The sequence below is a fragment of the Pocillopora verrucosa genome, chromosome 1 (assembly GCF_036669915.1).
Source record: "Pocillopora verrucosa isolate sample1 chromosome 1, ASM3666991v2, whole genome shotgun sequence".
Lineage (NCBI taxonomy): Eukaryota > Metazoa > Cnidaria > Anthozoa > Scleractinia > Pocilloporidae > Pocillopora > Pocillopora verrucosa.
The window spans coordinates 8,379,739-8,399,865 of record NC_089312.1 but is presented as its reverse complement, the minus strand read 5'-3'; the positions used below and the strand labels follow the sequence as shown (position 1 = coordinate 8,399,865).

The following is a 20,127-nucleotide window of genomic DNA, read 5'->3' as shown; positions in this document are numbered from 1 at the left end:
TGCAGCAGATGTTGGGTAATCAGATCGAGTTCAAAGTTTGCTTAGCCCCCCGTCCGTGGGGGTTAATTATAGTTGCTTACATAGTAGCTTGTGAGCTGTCCATGTCATGAATCAAAGTCAGTGAAGATTTATCCTGCTAGAAGAAAGCACTTTTGTTTCCAATTTTGAGCACGCATATACACGATACCTTAAATAAGTCACTCTCAAAGTACTCCAAAGTTATCATAAAATACAAAATGAAAACAGATTTTTTCGGTCAGTTTATGACAAAATTTGATAACACATTAAGCGAGGATTCCCAAACAACAAGTACCCTTCACTTTAAATGCCTGAATAGTCTACTGAATAGGATGAATTGCTTTTTTCTCGCATTTGTTCTCTGTATTCAGAGAAATCCGACTAAATTAAAAACCTCGAGTCCGTAGCTCACCTCTCTTTGTCCACTCTTGACACTTTGTCCATCCGGGGCACCTCTGTCAGGATAAACAATAAAACAAAAATAGGTCAGCTATACTAAGGCCACATCAGGAACCATTTTTTATCAGGTAAATATATATGAAACCATCAGAACACATATGACTGCGTCGTAGAATATATATTATGTCTATAATTTATACCGAGACATTAAATGCTTCAGGTCTTCTATTTTTAAAGTCAATTTCATACCATACGTACACGTGCATGTATGAAAAGAATATTTAATTTAAACCAAGCTTTTCATCTTCTTCACAAAGATTTGAAATGTATGCGGCGCCATTATATTGCCATTTAACTGATGCGTACCTTTCGAGTGCTTTAGATTTCATTGGAGTGGAGCTACTTGCGGTTGGTGATCTGGACGAACTTGGCAATTCTAGGAAAGTAGTGGTGCTTAGTGGTGTCTTTCTTGACCTTTCGTGAATCTGTGTGATTCCAGGAAGTGGGCGAGACTGACCTGAGGGACCGTGAGCCTCCACTTCTTGGAGTGACCTTGGAAGAATTGTACAGGTTCATTTTTCTTTTGCTGGGATCGTTTGGGTAATGGTCTTATTCTTGCTTCCTGTTGTGTTCCAAACCAAGGTGGCACGTTTGACTGCGTTAGTCTATTTTCCTGGGATGGTCCCGCAAGGACGGAAAAAGGACGCTGCTTCGTTGTTATGTTGGTTTCTGAATGAGGAGATGGGATGTACCATGTGACCTGCTGAGTTACTTTAGCATGTGGCCTGCTGTGCACTTTTGTTGTCTCGTTAGAGACTGAAGCTTGTCCTGCAGGGATATCCGTAGGATCATTACGCGATAGCTCTAAATTGTGAGGTATTATTCTTGCATTAGGTCTGCGAGCGAGAGCTGGCGGTGAGCAAGATGGATCAGTTCGGTTAATGTTGATAGAGCGGTGCTCCTGTGCTGGATCTACCCTAAAATGAAAATAAAATAGCAGTATGCACTATCCGCTGCCTCAGACATTCGTCTAACTCCCCAGACATTTTACCTTTCATACTCCTAGGTATTGTGACTGTCATGTTCCTTGCCTTCGACTAGTGTCCTGGAGTCCAGCGCGTTCACCGTTTGGCCACGGTCACGGTCTCCTACCAAGATAACCGAGCCAAAAGGCAAAGATCATATGGCAATTTTTTCTAACGTCCGATCAATGAAGTTAGTTCCTAATAAACAGTGTCGTCAGCCAGAAGTAAATATTGTGTGAACATTTCGACAGCTATTGGGAAGACAAACTAAAACCTTATTACAACAATTATTTTTTTTGTCTGGCTTGCATCGTCTAATCATAAGTACGTGATGTAAGACAGTTAATCTGGAGTTCGCACTATAAAAAACACGCGCAGACGCGTAGTAAAAAGGTTACATTATAACTATAAAAACGAAAAGAAAAGAAACAAACAGAACGAAAGAAAGACATGGAAAAACATGTCATAGATTTCGGAACGAGCAGGAAACGAGTTTTCTACTATGGCAGTTGCCTCCGTCAACGTTCCATACCAGATTCGGCGGAGACGAATTGCGCAAATTTAGTTCAGAGTGATTGTAATTAATACAAGTTATTAAGCGAGTGTAAAGTGAAGATGAATGAATGTTGACGGAAGCATTCAAAGTCCAGAAGAACACAAACTAAAGGATGGTCAACATGCAGCCATTTTGAACTTATCTGCTAGGCTAAAGGATTTGTCTTTTGCTTATAAAATGATAGACCTACAAAGCAGGATAAATATTCGTCACCACAGCGGGAATTTACTTAACTCTTCCCCAACCTCCTTTGATTAAAATGATACTTACAACCGAGGGCTTTGATCATCAATCGTAAGCCTGAAGTGCTGTCTCTCATGACCCAGCCAGAGCAGCTGGCACCAGTGCTGAGTTATTCCTGAGCCGAGATGTTAGCATATGGTTCAACAGCTCTTGCCATCTACAACGAAGACTTTATGAAGCCAGCAGTACAAAATGGGGGAATACCCCGATAAGGCCGGTAATGCAGGAAACACGTGAACGAGATGGTAAGAATCAACTAGAAAGAAACGAAGGTTTTTCAGAATGAGGAAGACTTAAATGAGTTGTAAGCAATAACATTGAAGTTTATGGCCAAATTTTAATCTTTACAAATCTCTCCTCAGATCATTTAATAATCTATTGAACTTGGGAATATCTCGCCATGTTTGATTTGCTCTCAAGGAGAGTTAAAGCTCGAAACATCAGATTTAGAATATCGTTTCGATTGCTAATTTGTACAATAAACCCCACCAACCGGTTGGTATGTCGGCCGAGAATGGAATATTTGGCGGAGCTTCGAAGGCAAATGTAAGATTTTGAGCAAATATTTCTGCCAAGGACATTATCAGTCGACAAATCAGCGATTCAAAGGGAGTTAAATAATTTTATAATCTACTCTAATTGTTCCACTAATAGCCGTATCGCGCGTTGACAGCACATTTTGTTTACGTTTTTGTAATTTTCAGAGCAGTATTTGAGATCAGTTTTTAATGTCACTAGCACAAGACTCTTCCTTCAATGTAAGGTAACAAAGATGAAAAAGTGAAACTATTGATATGGCTCTTCCCGTTAGCTTTGTTCTTTTCGACGGAAATAATCGGAAGTCAAATATCGATGTGACTGAGGGTTAATGTGAGCCGGACAACTGTCCGGTAATTTTGCACCAAGTGACGTATTTGAGGCAATAGAATCACCAGAAAATTAATGGTGGGCTATAATTTTTATAATCAAATCAGTCGACAAAGCAAATTATCCCGAAATATCCCGCAAAGACCCAGCACCACAGCCTTAAAGAAACGGTTTCTTTAGAAGAATTTCTCTCATTGTCCCACTAGTTTCGTTCGAAGTCAAGTCTGTTAAAAACCCAATTAACAGGAAGTCGATTGACCCAACGCTTTCATTACTAATGTAATTAGAAATTCACGGTAGTTTCGAGTTTATTTTCGATATATTACTATTCCTAGTTGTCAGTGACGAATTTTAGGTGCTCTAAGTGAAGTCAACGATTCGCACTCAAAGCATAAATTTTTCAGTTAACTGAACGAGAGTCATTGGTCAATTACTCAGGAATAAAATTCCAGTTCAGCACTGCCGTGATCCATATCGTTTACTTTAGCTCATGATCCCAAAGATCAATCAATCAAAAGAGAAACAAAAGCTACAGACTATTGCCAACTAACTGGCAATCGTGTGCAGCTCATAAAACAACCAATTAAGACAGAAAGTACAATAGAAACAAACGGTATTAAAAATATATTATTTGAAAATTTCGTACGGTCCGTTATCAAACATTGAGTGCAAAGTTTGAAACTTGTTTTCCGTAGTCACGTGTCCCAGAACCTTTGTTGGCAATATGTTAGGCCAAGAGATAAAACCTGTGGTAATTTCTCGACCAGCCATAAAATAATTACGAGGCAGAAATGGAGTGAAGAAGTCCTTTAGTCTATCGCAGATAGTTGTTGTACAATCTAGCCAAGACCAAAAAATTTAGGGGACCATTGTGTGATGGAGAAAAGAAACACATGAAGAAATTGAGTAGAGAATTAATTTACGCTGCACTCCATTCTGATGTGCACGATGCCGCCAAGTCCAAAGAACCAAACTCGAAAAACGGCAGTGGAGGGCTGGTGCTCCTAACACTGCCCCCATAATGCGAACTTCGTTTGGGGAACGCCCTTCGAGCGGACACTCCCATATGTGCACAGAGTGCCCTGGATAAGGGTTCCTCAACGAACGCACGATATAGGAACTGTAAACTTGATAATGAACATTTCTTGAGTTGGATTAATATTGCTGTACACTTATATCATATTTCTAAAAAATCTAAACCTACACTCGTACGGGCTTTCTGAATGCTCCTCTATTGTAGTCTACTTAATTGGTCGTCTGTCCACTCCGTGGACGGAGGAGCAGGTCCATAATTATGTAAACATAATTAATTGTAAACTTGATAATTTAAATTTCTTGAGTTGGATTAATATTTCTGTGCAGTTATGTCATATTTCTTAAAAATCTAAACCTACACGCGTACGGGCTTTCTGCATGCTCCTCTTTAGTAGTCAACTTAATTAGTCGTCCACTCCGTGGACAGAGAGTAGGTCCATAATTATGAAAGACCTGGATAAGAAAGTGAGTTATAGCTATAAAGTAAATATTTCGAAGGCTGCACTGCGCCTTCAGTTTTCCTTTGTACAAGAGAAGAGCATAAACAAGAATTGTCATTGCTTGCAATCCAAACAAGCACTCGATTTACTTATAGGCTTTTTTTTTCTTTTTTTTTTGTCAATTTAAAAATCTTCTCCAGTCACGTCGTCTGCACTGATCATGATCGGTGAGGCCTCGTGAGTTTTGCGTCACACTTAGGCAGATTGAAGTCGTGGTAATGCTCTATCATTTCCTCTAGTTTATCAAATCTTGGCCCTTCAGGTTGCAGAGCGTACCCTTGATTCTGTGAACGAGAAACGTCAAATTTAACGATTTTGTGAAAAGAAGAAAAAAACGATGTAATTCTAAGATTTCCTCGGTTGTTCTCTCATACCTGATCATGGAATATCACATAATGACGAATTTGGTCACCAGTACACACCGACAACGCCTGCATAAAAGAAATAACTGCTTATAAGGAAAGTATCCTGTTTCGTTTATTTTTGAGCTTGATACATTATGTATTCTTAAAGGTAGTGGTATGCGTGAGTGGTTTGGGAAGATGGTAATTAATGGTGATTAATGGTGATTAATTCTCCCGTTAAACTCGACCCGATTGTCCCTCTGCCTTTCCGAATCCAGTTTCTCTGCTGTGACTTGCAAAACACAAATTTTTAGAAAAAAAAACAAAATTTAATTACGTTAAGAGCGGGTTGATAATACAAGGCATGAAACCATCAGTCTACTGAGAATGTTAGCCACTACAATACGTGAGCTTTGGTAGCAAAGGGCAGTGTGTACAAATGGCAGAAAGGTAATCAACACTACGTGAGTCCGTGAGTTATAAAAGGTCGCCTCAAATTGAACTGTACTATTCTGAAAACTGGCCTATTATTACCAAAATGAGCAATGTTTAGGTATAAGAATTTGTTGTTTTTTATTATCTTACATCATGAGACACTCACCCAAAGCTGTTCTTTTCTAATAAAGTTTCAAAGTGAGTCACCTTTGAGGCTGGGGAGAGCATAAATAAAGATAACCTACGTGTAGCCGTACCCCCCCCCCCCCCCACCCTCCTCACGCCTCCGTTTCATCTTGCGGGGGGAGGTCGCGCTTACACGAAGACCAAAAGAAATATTGAAGAATTATATATGTTCTTACCATCTTTGACCGTGTAGTTTGGCTTTTACGCAGAATATAAACGCCATGTTTGTTCTTAAGAAGGCTACAGCAAGAACAAGAAAAACAAAAAACGATGCTTCTTGTAAGTGAATTCAGATCACTATCGCAAGCAGTTCTCAAAAATTTGAACCTCTACATAAAAAAAAGAGAAGCGAATTTTACTCACGAACTGGCCTCCGGCTTGTCTACGTCACGTACCAATGCTGAAGTTGGAAAGACTCCCTACAAGTGAGGAAGCTATATCCTTAAAACGATGCATAAAGAGGGAATCTACTACATACACTCCAGGAGAGGCTTTTCGCTTCAGATGGAGTTCACATCCTTAACATAAAGAATACCTCCCCCATCTTTTACAAGTTCGTTACCCAGGTAACACTTGGAAGTTCAGCTAGAGCTAAATTTTTTAGCCAAATCTCTCGACTGTTTATTAGATACAGTAGATAGAACTGAAGGATTGAAGTTCTCACGTTCGGGGGGCTCTTGATCAACAGCGAAAGCTAATCTTCTACTCAAATGTCTTTCTTCAACGAGACAAAATAAGTCATAAGGCTACAGGTGTCGATATTTTGCTTTCTTATCATGAGATATGCCCAGCCGTAAAAAGTTTAGTCTGTGCACGATCGCAGTTACCAAAGATGAAACGAAAATTAACGAAAAAAATGGGGAAGAAATAAATCGTTAAAATATCGAGAGTTCCACTTCTTAACAATGATAGAAATGAGACCCACCAAGACGACCATCGTTAAACTATAAGAAACTCGGTTCTAATGCGTTGTTTGTGATGTAAATCAATTTTAACTGCAAAATAATATTAGCCTTTTGAACGTTGTGCTCTAAAAAAGTAGATTTTGATTTGTAGTATTAGGGAGCATTTTTATTTCGCGGCACAGAACATACCATTGAATTAATTATGGAAAATGAAAGTACCAGAAAATAAACGTAGAAAGCGAAATATTTACCCTAATAAATGCGAGCTAAATCGTGCTCATTTCTCATCTTTACAAGCATGCACTTTCGTTTAACTTTTCTGATCAAACAGCTCGTTCAGAGTGCCTATGGAAACACAAGCCTATCTAAAAACACAAAATGACATTTTAGAAACTCACCTCCTTGTGTTTGACTTTAAAGCTTTGTCCATCAGGGTCACCTCTGTTACAGACAAAGACACCATCAATGCACATATCATCGATTAGGAAGTTTACCCTGGATATCTCTTTTTGCATTTGCTTACCTTCCGAGCTTCATTGGTTTGAGAAGAGCTGCTGGGCCAGCTTTAGGAGGGGATGGTAAAGCGGACGCAGAGCCTGAAAAGCAAAATTTTTTAGAATTAGTGAAAACTCGCTCTCTCCTGAACTATTTGTCATTACAAAGGTTTAAAGGGCCTGGGTCAAGAATTTTTAAGTATCTTTTGGCGCTGCGTACGCAGCAACAGTAACAAAATTAATATACACTTAATTTTACTTGGGTGCATAATTACAAACAAAGACTGCATCCTCCCTTATGGCCCCAACACACCGAGTAACATCCATAACAACACTGAAAAATACTTTTATTAAAAGGATCAAACAAAAACACCCATGGAGACTAAATAAAAAAAATAGCCTTCCTCCCGCTCATAGAAGGTTACGAAATTTAGCTTCACATGAAAATACGCCAAGAAAAAGGGGATGGCAAGAGTTGGGCGATGCAAATGACTGGCTTGGAAAGTATCAGCCTATTTACAAGAAAAAAGGTGAAGCAGCCTCTTTTACCTCCGATTTCTAATAGACTAATGCTTAGAATCCCTTAAAAGTAATATAGCCGTAGTTACATTCAAAATCCTTGAGTTAAAGAGATTGCTATCGAATTTCCAGTTTGCCTTTTCCTTTCAACGTAAGAGGAATATGTTACCTCTTTTACCTGTAGGATTTACCACGGCTTTTTGAAGTTGATTAATTACGCCCTCAAGTCTCTGAGTTGTTAGACCTGGTGAATCTGATGAAAGTCCTGGAAATCTCCCCCTTGTTGCTGGGCTTGATTGTCTAGGCGGCACAGGTGGGAGAGGCAGTGTTGCGGGCATCGGATCAGAAGTGGGTCTTCTTGCAAATTTTGGTTTCTCCTGTTCTGGAGGGGGAGGCAATGGCTTTTGCGATATATCAGAAGGGGAAGGCAATGGCTTTTGCGATGTATCAGGAGGGGGAGGCAGTGGCTTTTGCCGTAGATCAGGAGGGGAAAATGAACAAGAATGAGGGCATCTAGTCCCCTGAAGAGGCGCAGGCCGTCGTTCTCTCGGTTGGACTGTTTGGACACGACTTAGTCGTTTGGATGATAGGTCATCGTCGATAGAACAGTATCTGTCGGCGTCTTCTGCCCTGTAAAGCAATATACATTTCACAGAAGACTTCAAGATGTGTCAAGAAAATCAGTCTCGATTAGTTTACTTACAGATGATTTATAAAGGAACATGTGAGGGAGCGCGACGCAGAATATGAAGAAAAAATATATCATGTTTGAATAGTTTATTTTGACTAGGATTTTATAGATCTCTAGCGCAGTCAACATGGACTCGATAGTGCATCGTTCATTTATCGTCAGTTCTTGATAACTTAACATACACAACTGAAGCATTTTACTCTTTTACTTCAACGTCGCCTCCGTCACCTACCACGATGAATCACCGCAATACTTTTCCATGTCTCTTGCAATAGCGTCTTGCCATTTCTGTCAAAAATCAAACAGTTGTAATTTTCACCCATAAGAAGAATTGCCAAAGCTAAATTGAATTACATTAACAAATTTATTCCTCAAGGCATACAGGCAGTATCACGGACGGCTACCGGTAATTCAATTTGATATCTAAATGAGCTATCGTGGTTTTATTAAATTGACTCGGTCTGAACTCGAATCGAAATTTCGACATATGAAAACTAATTTGGAGTCTGAAACGGGCCAGAATGTGTGGGTTGGCTTTTGATTGCATCGCATTGTATTCCTTAAATTGGTAGTTTCAACCTACTGTTTTACAGCTGTGGAAATTCCTGCCTGCGTGGCTTGTCCAGGTTTCCATCGAGTTGCGGCAACGTTTCATTATTAAGTTGTCGTTGTTCTTTGTAAGTTTATCGTAATTCCAGCCGCTCAATGGTAATTTTTTGGTATAAAAGTACATTTAGCTATAACAAGTTTAAATTTTTCAAGTTGTCATGTGTTGAGACAGTTGTGATGGCAACTTAACACTTGCCTTCAAATCAAAATCTGTATCCACGGCGAACACCAACGTCTTGACGTCAAATGTATGAATCAGTTTGAAAACCCACGAGTACTTAGATTTCTTAGGGGCATTACACACTCTGAAAGAATATAAAGACAGTTGACTTTTTGCGAACTTCAAGCAATGGAAATACCCAATTTGATTCTTAACCCCTACATCATTAAATTCTCGTATAGGTACAGTGGAACCTCGTTTTAACGAAGTACCAAGGGACTGCGGAAATTAGTTCGTTATATAGAGGGTTCGTTATATCAAAAAGCTCGTTTCACAAAGTTGCGGAAAAACAACAAAATGTTTTGTTATATCGAGGGATGGTTAATACTTGTTGTTTTGCTTTTTTGTTTTTTTGTTTGTTTGTTCGTTTGTTTTGTTTTTTGGTGTGACATCGCGCTACCCAGCATTTTAAGATCACCGACTTTAAGATCACCGATTACCGTAAATATATAACATTTGCGCTTTAATGTCTGTATGAAGGTGCAGTACACTGTACAGGTCTGTACATAGCTACAGCACCTTGTTTTTAAAGCACGAAGGACAAATCTCCGTGGAAGTCACTGGCAAGCGGAGAAAGACAAGGAGGATAAAGCGGATCTGTAGATGTGTCGATGGTGTTGGTGCCGGCATTCATAATGAGCAGTTAACTTTGAAGCTGTTCTATTGCTACAGATTGAATGATTTTGATTCTTGTTGGTCTGTTTCGCATTTTTCTTTTGTCACGTTTTGACATCTGTCCGTTATTTCGGTGTATATTATACGTTTGAGCTTCTGGGTTGTGTTCTTTATAAGAAGATTACGTTATATCGAGGTTCTGTCCCATACATTTTACTATATCTTTAGCCGGGCCAAAGAGTGTCGTTAGTTATACCGAGGACTTGGTGTAAAAGAGGTTCGTTACATCAAAGTTGTACTGTACCTGAAGCTGCTGAGAGGGACTGCCTCACAAAAGTTTTGGTCGTCGGAATGTCTAAATAAGTACAGACATCCTTTACTGAGGATCATATAACGCCAGGGCCCTAAAACGAAAAACAATGTTTATATGTTTTCTTCGTAGTGGAAGTCGCTATATTAAATAATGGATTCCAAGTTACCTTGCAGCAAATGTAACTACTGTATTACTGGAATTTTTTAATTTGTTCTAGCCTGATATTTTTACTTGAATTGTCGTAGTATTTTTGTCGGCTTATTCTTTTTTTGATTACTGTCATGCGTCTTATACATGACCCTCTAGCTTTGATACATAGGACTACCTGATCTCATGCATTAACTTTAATAAATAGCCTGATTGATTCATTGATTGCCTCTGTTCAGTAATAGATCACCGATGACGTCAAATGTGGTAAGAGGAAAAAAGTGGCACATGAAGCGCAACCGAGTGTGTCACTAATTTTCTGACGCATCTTGACGTTTTCTGTGATCTATTAGCGAAGAAACCCACAGAAACATGAAATCTATCTGTTTTGCATGGTAAAGAAGAAAATTTGTTAATGATTTCATCAGTGCGTCTGTCCTCCATCATCGTTTGTAAGAACCAATCAAAACACGTCCATAATTCAGCTCAATCTTACGATAAAAAACATGAGCCGATGGAAAACTCTTTTCCTTCAAGCATTTCCTCGCTGTATTTTTATGCCATTATTCATAAGGATGATGGAGTTTCTTGTGACGTTTCTATTCTAGTTTTGAGACTTTCTCAGGTTATCCTTTCTTTTTAATAGTTTGTTTTTCTGTTTGTTTGTACGTTGGTTTTTTTCTTTTTTTGCATTTTTGTTCTATTTTTTAAAATGTTTGTGACTTCCAGTACTTACAGTCAAGTGCTTTCACCATCGATCGTAGCCCTGTCTCCTCCTTTCTAACCCATCCGAACAACCCGTGGGTATTTCTTAGCAACTCTTGCGCTGAAATGTTAGCAAATGGTTCGACAACTAGGGTGGAATGTGTTATGTTTGCTACCAATTGGTTGCCTATAATAAACACAGTTATTTCATATTAGCTATATCAGCTCAAACGGATAAATATTGCAGTATGCAGTAAGCCCGTCAGATATGAACTTAGTCCATGGTCCAGCTCGCCAATGAGTTACCTGCGGCTCAGTAGGTAGAGCACTCAACCAGGACATCTGATCGAGGTTTGCATCATTCTTCGTTTAATTAAAGATGCTGAATGCTTTCATTTGTTTTTGATCGCTTTCATCATGAAGGTGCAGGACACATAACAGAGCGAGGCTTCAGTACACTGATCATTAGGCCACTGCGTCTCCCACAATCTTAAGGAATTACAAGATCAATGCGGATCTAGATAGCGTTAATCAGCATCTTTCAAAATGTTATGTAAACTTTTTAAGATCATTATCATCATCTCGATCCTTATCATTATCTTGATGCTTGAGAACATTTGCTCGAAGATCCTGACGAGAAAATATAAATGAAGATCCCGATAAGATCCTCCAAGAGATTTTTGAGAGATTTCAAGGATCTTGAACTGAAGAATTAGGCAGTAAGTAAGATGAAAATCTCCCAGAGATTCCAAGTACCTTATTGATCCATCCAGACCTCAGAGGTCTTGGCCAAAAAGGCATGTATATCATTAATACGTTATTTTTGAAAGCACGCTGTGACAAATTCTATATTCTTGTAGATTGTAAGCGTGTTTAGCTGAAATTTGCAGCAGCTAGCTACGAGCGGGATGGTAGCAAAAGCGGAACTCTAATAAACTACGTCTGTAAGCAACCCTATTTCCGGTGTCGTTTCAGCCAACAGTTATTTATCAGCTATTTACTTTTTCGCAATAGGCTGATTAGCCTCTTGTCTCTTTTCTATAAAACTTATTTCACGGTGTCACGGCTGTGAAACTTGTAAAGTCACGCAGGGGCTGTTCGTACTTTCTAGAGTTTCGAATGGCACGACTTCCTGTTTACAGAGAAAACGGCTTTAAAGCGTGACAAACCTGAAAATGGGCGTTTAGGTCATTTGAATTCTGAACACTTGTAATCTTGGGAGAATGCAAAATATATCAGAAAAAGATCAGGTAAAGAGAAGAACACGTCCTGGTGCTGTAATCAAAAAACTTTCTTTCTTTTTCACACCAAAGCCGCCAACAAAGTGCACTGAAAGTAATGAAGAAATAAATTGCGCACGGTTGGTTCAAATTATAGAGAGCTTTGTCAACACATGTCACTCAATCTGTCACGCGAACTTAGTGCATGAATGAGTTTGCAATTCTGGGAAACATCTCTATAGATTCTGGAAACTAGACACGCTGTACACGGCAAATTTTAAAAATTCTGCTCCCAACATATTGTACATCTCTGCAAGGTGTTAGTTTAAAAAGCGCCTAACATTTATCCAACGGCTTCGACCGCCATCGCCGGAGGAAGAAACTGACCAAGTGCGAACGTATTCAAAATGGCGTCGATTCATCATTTAACCAGGAAGTTTGATCGATTTAAACGACTAACAGCCGATAGTGCGCACTCTCTTGAGTAAAAACTGAACAATATTTCCTTGTGTACACATATTACTATGTGCATTCAATATGGCGAAAAAAAGTTCAAAAAGTTTTTGCATTATCAAACGCGCGCCAATCGTTTCGTAATCAGTGGAAGCGTTGCCGTCATAAATTAGCGTATATTGTCTGTCTTTGGCAAAGTCATTATCACTAGGAATAAAAGAAAGCGTCCAAAAGTAACGCGATATCACTCCGCACAATCGTTCCTTCAAAAAACATTTACTCATGACATTAATTAAGGTCACTCGTCAAAGAAGTCTAATCTGGTTGATATCAGTAAACAAAATATGATACGCTCGATTGACTGGAGCTGAAACGGTGTGTGTCAGTCATCCAATAAAGATATTGAAAGACATTGAAAGATACCCGTCATAAAACAACAACACTCCGAAATCTGCTTGCGTTGTGTCTTTGGGAAACTTTCGACATGGTTAGCTTTTAACTCAAAAGATAATGGCAAGTGACAAGTACGTTCTTTATGTATCAACATACGAAACTTGTAAAATCAGCACCTCAAGCATCAACGACATTACGTATTCATTAGTATATTCTTCTTTATCTGTTCTTTTTTTTCCTTTCTCTGGGTTTTGCATTTGGACTGTTAATATTTTCATTTCATACGTCAGGTCATAAAAGTGGCCGCAATATATTGCCAAACATCCAAACCCTATTTTTAGAAAACGTGGCGTGATGACGTAGTGTTCTTCTTCTGTAAACCTTGTCAGTTGTTTTGGTCTCCAGATTTCCAAAGGGAAGCTTGAGTTGTTATCGTCATTTCACAAATCCTCCATCCATTCTCAGTAGTTAAGGTAAACGCGTTACTTCATAACATAGAGCTGGTTGAAGAGGCAGCCGTGCGAGAATTGACTCGGCTGCTTTGGTTCTCACGAGGACAAAACAACTACTCTCTCTGTATACGTAATGATATGAAGCCGGAGACTGGAAATTTTCTCTTCAAACAAATCTGCTCTGCTAACTTAAAACAAGTTCAATAAATGGTATGATTTCCAATTAATCTTGTGGTGAAAACGATAGATCCGTTCTTTATTTAATTTTTATCAAGAGATGAAAGCACTCAATGCGGTTGAATGCTAAAACATTTAGAAACAAAGTCAAAGACTCATTATGCACGTGATTATAGCGTGATATAAGCAAAATTCAACCACGAAACTTGTCAATTTCTAGTTGGAAAACTCCTTGGACATGGAGGGTTACACTTGATCACTAATTAAATTAGCGGCGGTAAACCTAGCCAAACTTAAAGCTCGGATGTTCACTATTTGATCTTAACTAGCAAGAGACTGGTAGTGAAATAAGTCGAGGAACATGGCGAACTTGTGACTTACGCACAGGAGCTGATTCATTGTACTAACTGACTTACCACAGCTATTTTTCATTGCGTGGATCCAACAACAAGATTCACATAGGAAAGCAAAACTTTAATAGACAATGGCCGCTCAAATGATTGCAGATGCACAGCAAATAACTCACGGTAGGCTAAAGATCATTAAAATGTGCCAAATATTTGCGGAGTGTGTGGATGATCCATAAGTATTGGAACTCTCACAAAAACGTTTTGTAAGAATAAAAACAGCAAAATAATATTTTCGTAGGTGGGATTTGTAAATCCCAACCAGGATCCCGGGTAGAATACATAAGTCCCACCTAAGATGGTGAGATGCAGGAATCCCGCATTGAATGCGGGATCCCAGGTGGGATCAAATTTTCATCCCAGGTGGGAGAGGTGGGATCCACCACCTAAGGTGGGATCCCGCCATTCCCACCTGGGATCCTGGGTGGGATTGCCAGGATCCTGCCTATATCCCGCCTGACATTTTACCTGGGTTGACTAACAAAAGACCTTTAATTGGGTCTAAAAAAGAAGTGTTCTCAGATGTATTTAGTTAAGACTGCTTTTTCTGCGAAGTAAGTTTAAAGGCGACATGAAAATAAATGAAAGGTAAAGGCAAAGAAAGAAATTGCGAGAATTTAACAACCAAACGGTTGTGCTTTGGTAAGTTTGAGCACATCGGTTTTATTTGTTACCTTGTGCTTGATCACTTCAAAGAACGATCGAGATCCTTCGATAATCTCTGGTAAAATGTTTCATAGGATAAATTAGAGCCACTGGGCATTCTCATGGAAAATCCTGAGATTTAATCTTGATATTTCATGGAGTACACGGCGAACTGAAGGTATTGTATAACAGCCATGTACGTGAAATTGGCCTATAATTATTTGGATGAATAAGGACTTTGCTAGTATATCAGTGGTACGAGTTTGGAGTAAAAATTTCAATGCCACTCTTCGAACCAAAAGTTCATCAATTTCCCCAATCGCTCTCTTAGATACTTCAATGCTTCAATCTGGTAAGTCAGAATTTAATACTAAATACTAGTCTCCAGAATACGAGTTATTACAATAATTTTTATCATTATTATGATTATTATTAGTTATTTACATTTTTTAAAACGGAGTGCTTAGAGAGTATGGTACCTGAACAAAGGCTGTAACTGACTTCCTTCTGGTGAGACAATGTGGACTTTTCTGTTGCACCCCCACAATCTTCAGACTTGTCTATGTGAAGAACATGTGACATTAATTAATGACGTTATTTATTTAATTAGTTATGTAGTGTTTTATAGGTTTGGGGTTTAAGTAGCCGCTGTTACATAATTTGCTAAACGAGCCCATAAAGGTTTGACACATCTCCCGATGCCACGAATCAATATTTCGCATTGCAGTGAGTTACGTTTGTGTGGGAAAATTAACCCTGGCGATGGCTAAGAGTATAAATGGTGAAGGGGAATTTCTAGGGAAAGGAGAAGGATGCCTGAAAGTTAACTAAAAAAATATTCCTGACTATTTTGGCTAAACTAATTGGGAGGCTTGTGACCACGGTGCGACGGAATGCCTATTGGTATAGCATTGGATGATCTCTGCTAAGCTTACTTCCATACCGTTAGGAGTGATGCTGATCATTATGTCAATGAGAGATTCACACTGTTTTTTCCAACTGTACTTTTTCTGGTAGAAGTCTCGCAGTTTTTCACACTCTTCAAGTCGACTGCTTCTGTCGTTGTTGCAGAATTCCTCAATTGCTTTGGCCCACTGATCTGGATCATCTGAATCAATCACAAAATTCCGGCCAAATGGTACTTTCATCAAAGCTTCTCCAAATCCTGATTTTCGACTCACAAGAATAGGCAGACCAGCTGACAAGGCTTCAAGACCCGTTAACCCGAAGCCTTCAGTTCTCGACGGCATAACCACAAGGTCTGCTTCGCAAAATACCTTTTTCAAATCTTCCCGGCAATCCAAAAACGGACGCACCCTCAGCTGGCTGGGAAGGATATCAAAATCGAGGAAACGTGTTTGTGTCTCCTCAAGTTTTCCCTTAGCAGCACCAACAAATAACAGAATACAATGACTCGACTTAGCCACAGCTCGAGCTGCAATGTCGAAACCTTTTAATTTAAAGTCCTCCGAATCTCCACGACCAAAACACAAGACTTTACAAACTTCTCGTTTGTCTAGACCTTGTTTTAATTCAGAGAATTCTGCCAGAATTCCAGGAGTAAATTTGAAGAAATATTGCTCTTCCTTACACGAGGCGAGATAAGAATGAAACGCTTTGTACAATTTGGGGCCAACTGGTACAACGAGGTCAGCTAGTTCGCAAAGTTCTACCTCTGTTTCATGCTTTTTCTGAGCATTCGAAATTGGATTAGTATATTCTTTATATATCCCTAGTTCCTCAGGGTCTGTATGGACAACATGAATCCATTTACATTTGTGGTACTTCCTTATGATTTGTGCCTGATGGCCAAGTTTAACGCCATGTCCAACCACAACGTCGATTTGCAAATCCTTTGGTGGAAAGCTGAGCCAGTCCATTTCATCGAAGCCGGGCCACTTTGCCGCCTTTATAAGTTCTATTTTGTGACTTTGAGCTGCTTTCTTGTCCTCGTCATTGCAACTTAGAACAAAGTAACTGACCTTAACTCTTGGGTTCTTTGCAATGTTCATTGCTAATTCCCTGTTTAACGTGGAGAGGCCTCCTTTGCTTGATCCCCATTCAGATGCCAGGAAAGTAACTCTAAGACTTCTTGATGATGGGTGCTGTCTGCTGTCATTGTTTTCCTCCTTAAAATAGAATAAAAGCTGTTTAAAATATTTCACAGGACCTCTTTAATGTTAGGGGGCCTGATTTTAAAGGATGTCTTCTTTATAAGACTTAGAGGGCAAAGCAGTTGTTTAACAAGCAGTTATTTTAACATGCACTGCGTAAATACATTACTAGAAATCTCAATTTGCACTTTTCTGCTCGTAAATTGTAGTAAACGTTGGTGAATCAACCGCGCAGGTCCCGTAAACTCGAGAAATTCTTACATTTTTCGCTTCGTTTTTCGAACGGTGACTATTATTTTTAATAGTCGATATGTCCCAAGCGTATCGTTCAACAGCAGATTTTAAATCTAACATTAAACGATTTCAAAATTTTCATCAAATAACTTCGCAATGTTCTGGCCGTTAATTTTAGCATGCTTAATATACTACGTGGTATGGTACATGTGAGAAATTCGTACAAATTTCAATTCTTTGAATAAAGCTTTGGTCTCAAAATAGTTTTTAATCGTTTTTTCCTCAGTCGCTTAGTCATAGCTTTCGGATAGATCACGATGACCTTGTAAACCCGACGCAATAATGATAAAACTCTTTCTTCAAGCTCAAGTTGTGTCCGCTATGTTGTAAAAGAATTGTTTCTCAAAAAGCTAGAGTTGCTGGAGGCTGCGCCGTACGCTTCTCTCGTGCTCTGTAAACTTCCCGCTTGCATTCTTAACTCGATTTACGCACATTAAAAAAGGAACAAGATCTTATAAACTCTTGGCAAGAACCAATTCTTTAATTAACTTTGCATGACTCTGAATGTCGCAGAACGTTTGAGAGGTCCTAGGAAAAACCAATCTTCTCACATGCGAACGAGAGAAACCGAAAACTTTTTGTTACACAGGTCAGTCTCTGAAGCATTATCTAGATCAGATTCAAATGACACGGGCCCCTGCAACAATTCCTTAAATCAGGTATCAAGCCATGAGTTTTCGAATAAGTCAGTTTGGCTTGGGCCGTCACTTCGTCACACTTGATCAATCATGAGTTCTGTTCAGACATAGCAACACGAAAAGACGAACAAAGAGTTAACGAAGCCTGACGGCAGATTGTGGTAAAGCTTCACTGGTAAATATAGTATTATTAAGAGTTTAATTGTCGATATGTCCTAAATGTATTGTTCAGCAGCAGAATTTAATTCTAAAATTGAACAATTTCAGAACTTTTATCAAAACCTACGCAATGTTCTCGCCAAACTTCCTGCGTGCATCCATAACACGATTTAAAAAAGCCCATTAAAAAAAAACAAGAGATTATAAATTCTTGGTAAGAAAGAAACAGTAATCTAACATGACCGCCTTTCTGGTTGTTTTGTCACACAGGTCGGTTTAAGCATTATCTAGGTCAGATCCAAATGACACGGGCCCTGCAACCATCCTTAAACTGTGTATCAAGCCATGAGTGTTCGAATTGGTGATTCGGCTTCGGTCGTCACTTCGTCACACTTGATTAAAAACGAGTTCTAGTCGGGTTCTGTTCAGGCACAGATCAACACGGAAAGGCACACAAATAGTTAACGAAGTCCAGTTGCAGATTGTTGTAAAGCTTTCTTTCGCAACTTTCACTGGTAATTTCTCCATGGAATGGGTTAAAAAACGGTTCCAACTAAAAAATTCGACACTGACAGATATTGATAGACAGCCTAAGCCCAAGTACAAGTCAGTGATGCATACATCCAAAACATTTTCAAATCATGACAAGGGGGCAAATCGGAAAAGATTTCGACACTTTCGTCAGACAAAGTCTACTTAAAAGAAGTAGAAAATATCTACAACCATTAAAATCGAATATTCCTACCTCCATTGTTTGCTGTGTACTCTTCCGCTTTCACAAATGCGTTTTCCCTAATCTGAATGCTTATCAATCTATAAACAGCCGACTGGGGGACTGGTAATGAGACAACCAAATTAACAAGAAGAGGAGTGGGGCTGGATATAAATAGCGGCCCAAGGAAGAGAGGAGGTCAGAGGTTGCTAATTCAAGTCTAAGGCTTTTCCTTCGCCGTTGTATCAATACGTTTTCTGCGTGACCATTGAAGGTGGCGTTGTGTCCACTCCTAAGGGACGATGATCTAATTACATTGACGCCTACGTTGTCTCTTTGATTTTCTCCTAGACTGACATAGCAGAACAGTCCACGGCACAGCGAGGTGCAAGATTTTTGAAGAGTATGTTTCTGTCAAAACGGCAAGGATGGAATTGAAAATGCCGGTGGGAGAAAAGATTCACACCGAATCTCAGCGTTTCCTTGTGGGCAAGTTAATTATTACCTTGCAATGATGATGATGCAAAATCTACGATTTTAGTTGAAGTATTTGAGATAACGATTTTTCGGAGTCCACCCTCTTCCTTACCTCGCCTCTGCTTTCAGAGGTTTCCATCGGGTCGTAACACTTGAAATTTGTATCGGGTTCAATGACATACATTTTGGCCGAAAACACGTCTATGAATCAACTTCTCTATGCTTTTTTCGATTCCTCAACATTACCCACCTGTGTGGACAGAAGGAAAGCAGCATTATACATTATTTGGCGGAGGAACGTTGTAGTTCTTGTCGTATTTCTTGATATATAATACGAAATGGATACGTACTTTTGCGCCACGCACGTTGATAGATTGAAATTAAGTCATCGTAAATAAAATTTATAAGATTTAATGCGCAAATAATAAGCAGAGATCACCAAACTCGCTCAGTAGTAACAGGTGCATAAGTGTTTTAGTGAAGGCTTTTGGAAGAGACGTAGCAGTTCTAATAACAACTTGGGTGGGAGAGAAAATTAAATGTTGTAAATTGATGAATTGTTCGTTTTCTTTTTCGAAAAGTCATCGACATATTTCCTTTTTTTTTCCGTCCGCCCTTCTCGCTTATCTGATGCGTGGGTCTGAGGCTCCAGTTTAGTAGCTTTTGATCTTGGCATTACAAGTTTATCGCATAATTATTCAATTGTCATTTGAGTGCCATTCATTTTGTTTTTCCCCGCCGGCTCTGGAAGAGTGTTTGACATTCTTCCTTAACTTCACTTTGAAAGCATTACAGTCGAAAGTAAAGCTCACGGTCGTACACTCTCCCAATAACCACAGGTCTTTAGAGAAAACTGAACAAAAATAACACCACATGGTCAGTTTTTGACACATTTTACTCTTACTTTTCCCTCATATCCGAAAATACGATTGTAAATGAGAATGCATTTACTAGACATTTATATCAGCCCACATTACAGGTAACAGAGGGACATGGAGGAGATATCAAAACGAAAATATGGCGTTATTTCAATACGTCAAAAAAGATTTAAAATAGGGCTGATTATTAAAATATCAAATAACTTAAAACACATTTCTCTGATTACGTAAAGTAATTATGTATTTGTTACGAATTCATATTCTTAAAGCAGTTCAGGAGAA

General features: G+C 39.1%; 1 protein-coding gene across 1 annotated transcript; it reads right to left on the bottom strand.

The window, feature by feature from the left end:
- Nucleotides 1-4,718: 4,718 nt before the first annotated feature.
- LOC131798989 (uncharacterized) lies at nucleotides 4,719-18,596 on the bottom strand. The gene is made up of 14 exons (XM_059116657.2): nucleotides 18,524-18,596; nucleotides 15,517-16,702; nucleotides 15,053-15,133; nucleotides 10,858-11,013; nucleotides 9,966-10,065; nucleotides 9,023-9,131; nucleotides 8,450-8,505; nucleotides 7,705-8,156; nucleotides 7,037-7,109; nucleotides 6,912-6,954; nucleotides 5,972-6,027; nucleotides 5,785-5,848; nucleotides 5,018-5,074; nucleotides 4,719-4,927 (listed from the first exon to the last, which is right to left on the bottom strand). Exons 1-14 carry the CDS (start codon nucleotides 18,527-18,529, stop codon nucleotides 4,802-4,804), a joined length of 2,565 nt encoding a protein of 854 aa, XP_058972640.2. The 5' UTR covers nucleotides 18,530-18,596; the 3' UTR covers nucleotides 4,719-4,801.
- Between the last annotated feature and the right edge of the window lie 1,531 nt (nucleotides 18,597-20,127).

What these genes read in the sequence shown, in the direction of transcription:
- LOC131798989 (XM_059116657.2), bottom strand. An exon ending in GATCAGCATCACTCCTAACG is followed by an intron (nt 15,134 to 15,516) that starts GTATGGAAGTAA and finishes TTCTTCACATAG; the next exon opens with ACAAGTCTGAAGATTGTGGG. An exon ending in AAACTACACGGTCAAAGATG is followed by an intron (nt 5,075 to 5,784) that starts GTAAGAACATAT and finishes TCTTTTATGCAG; the next exon opens with GCGTTGTCGGTGTGTACTGG.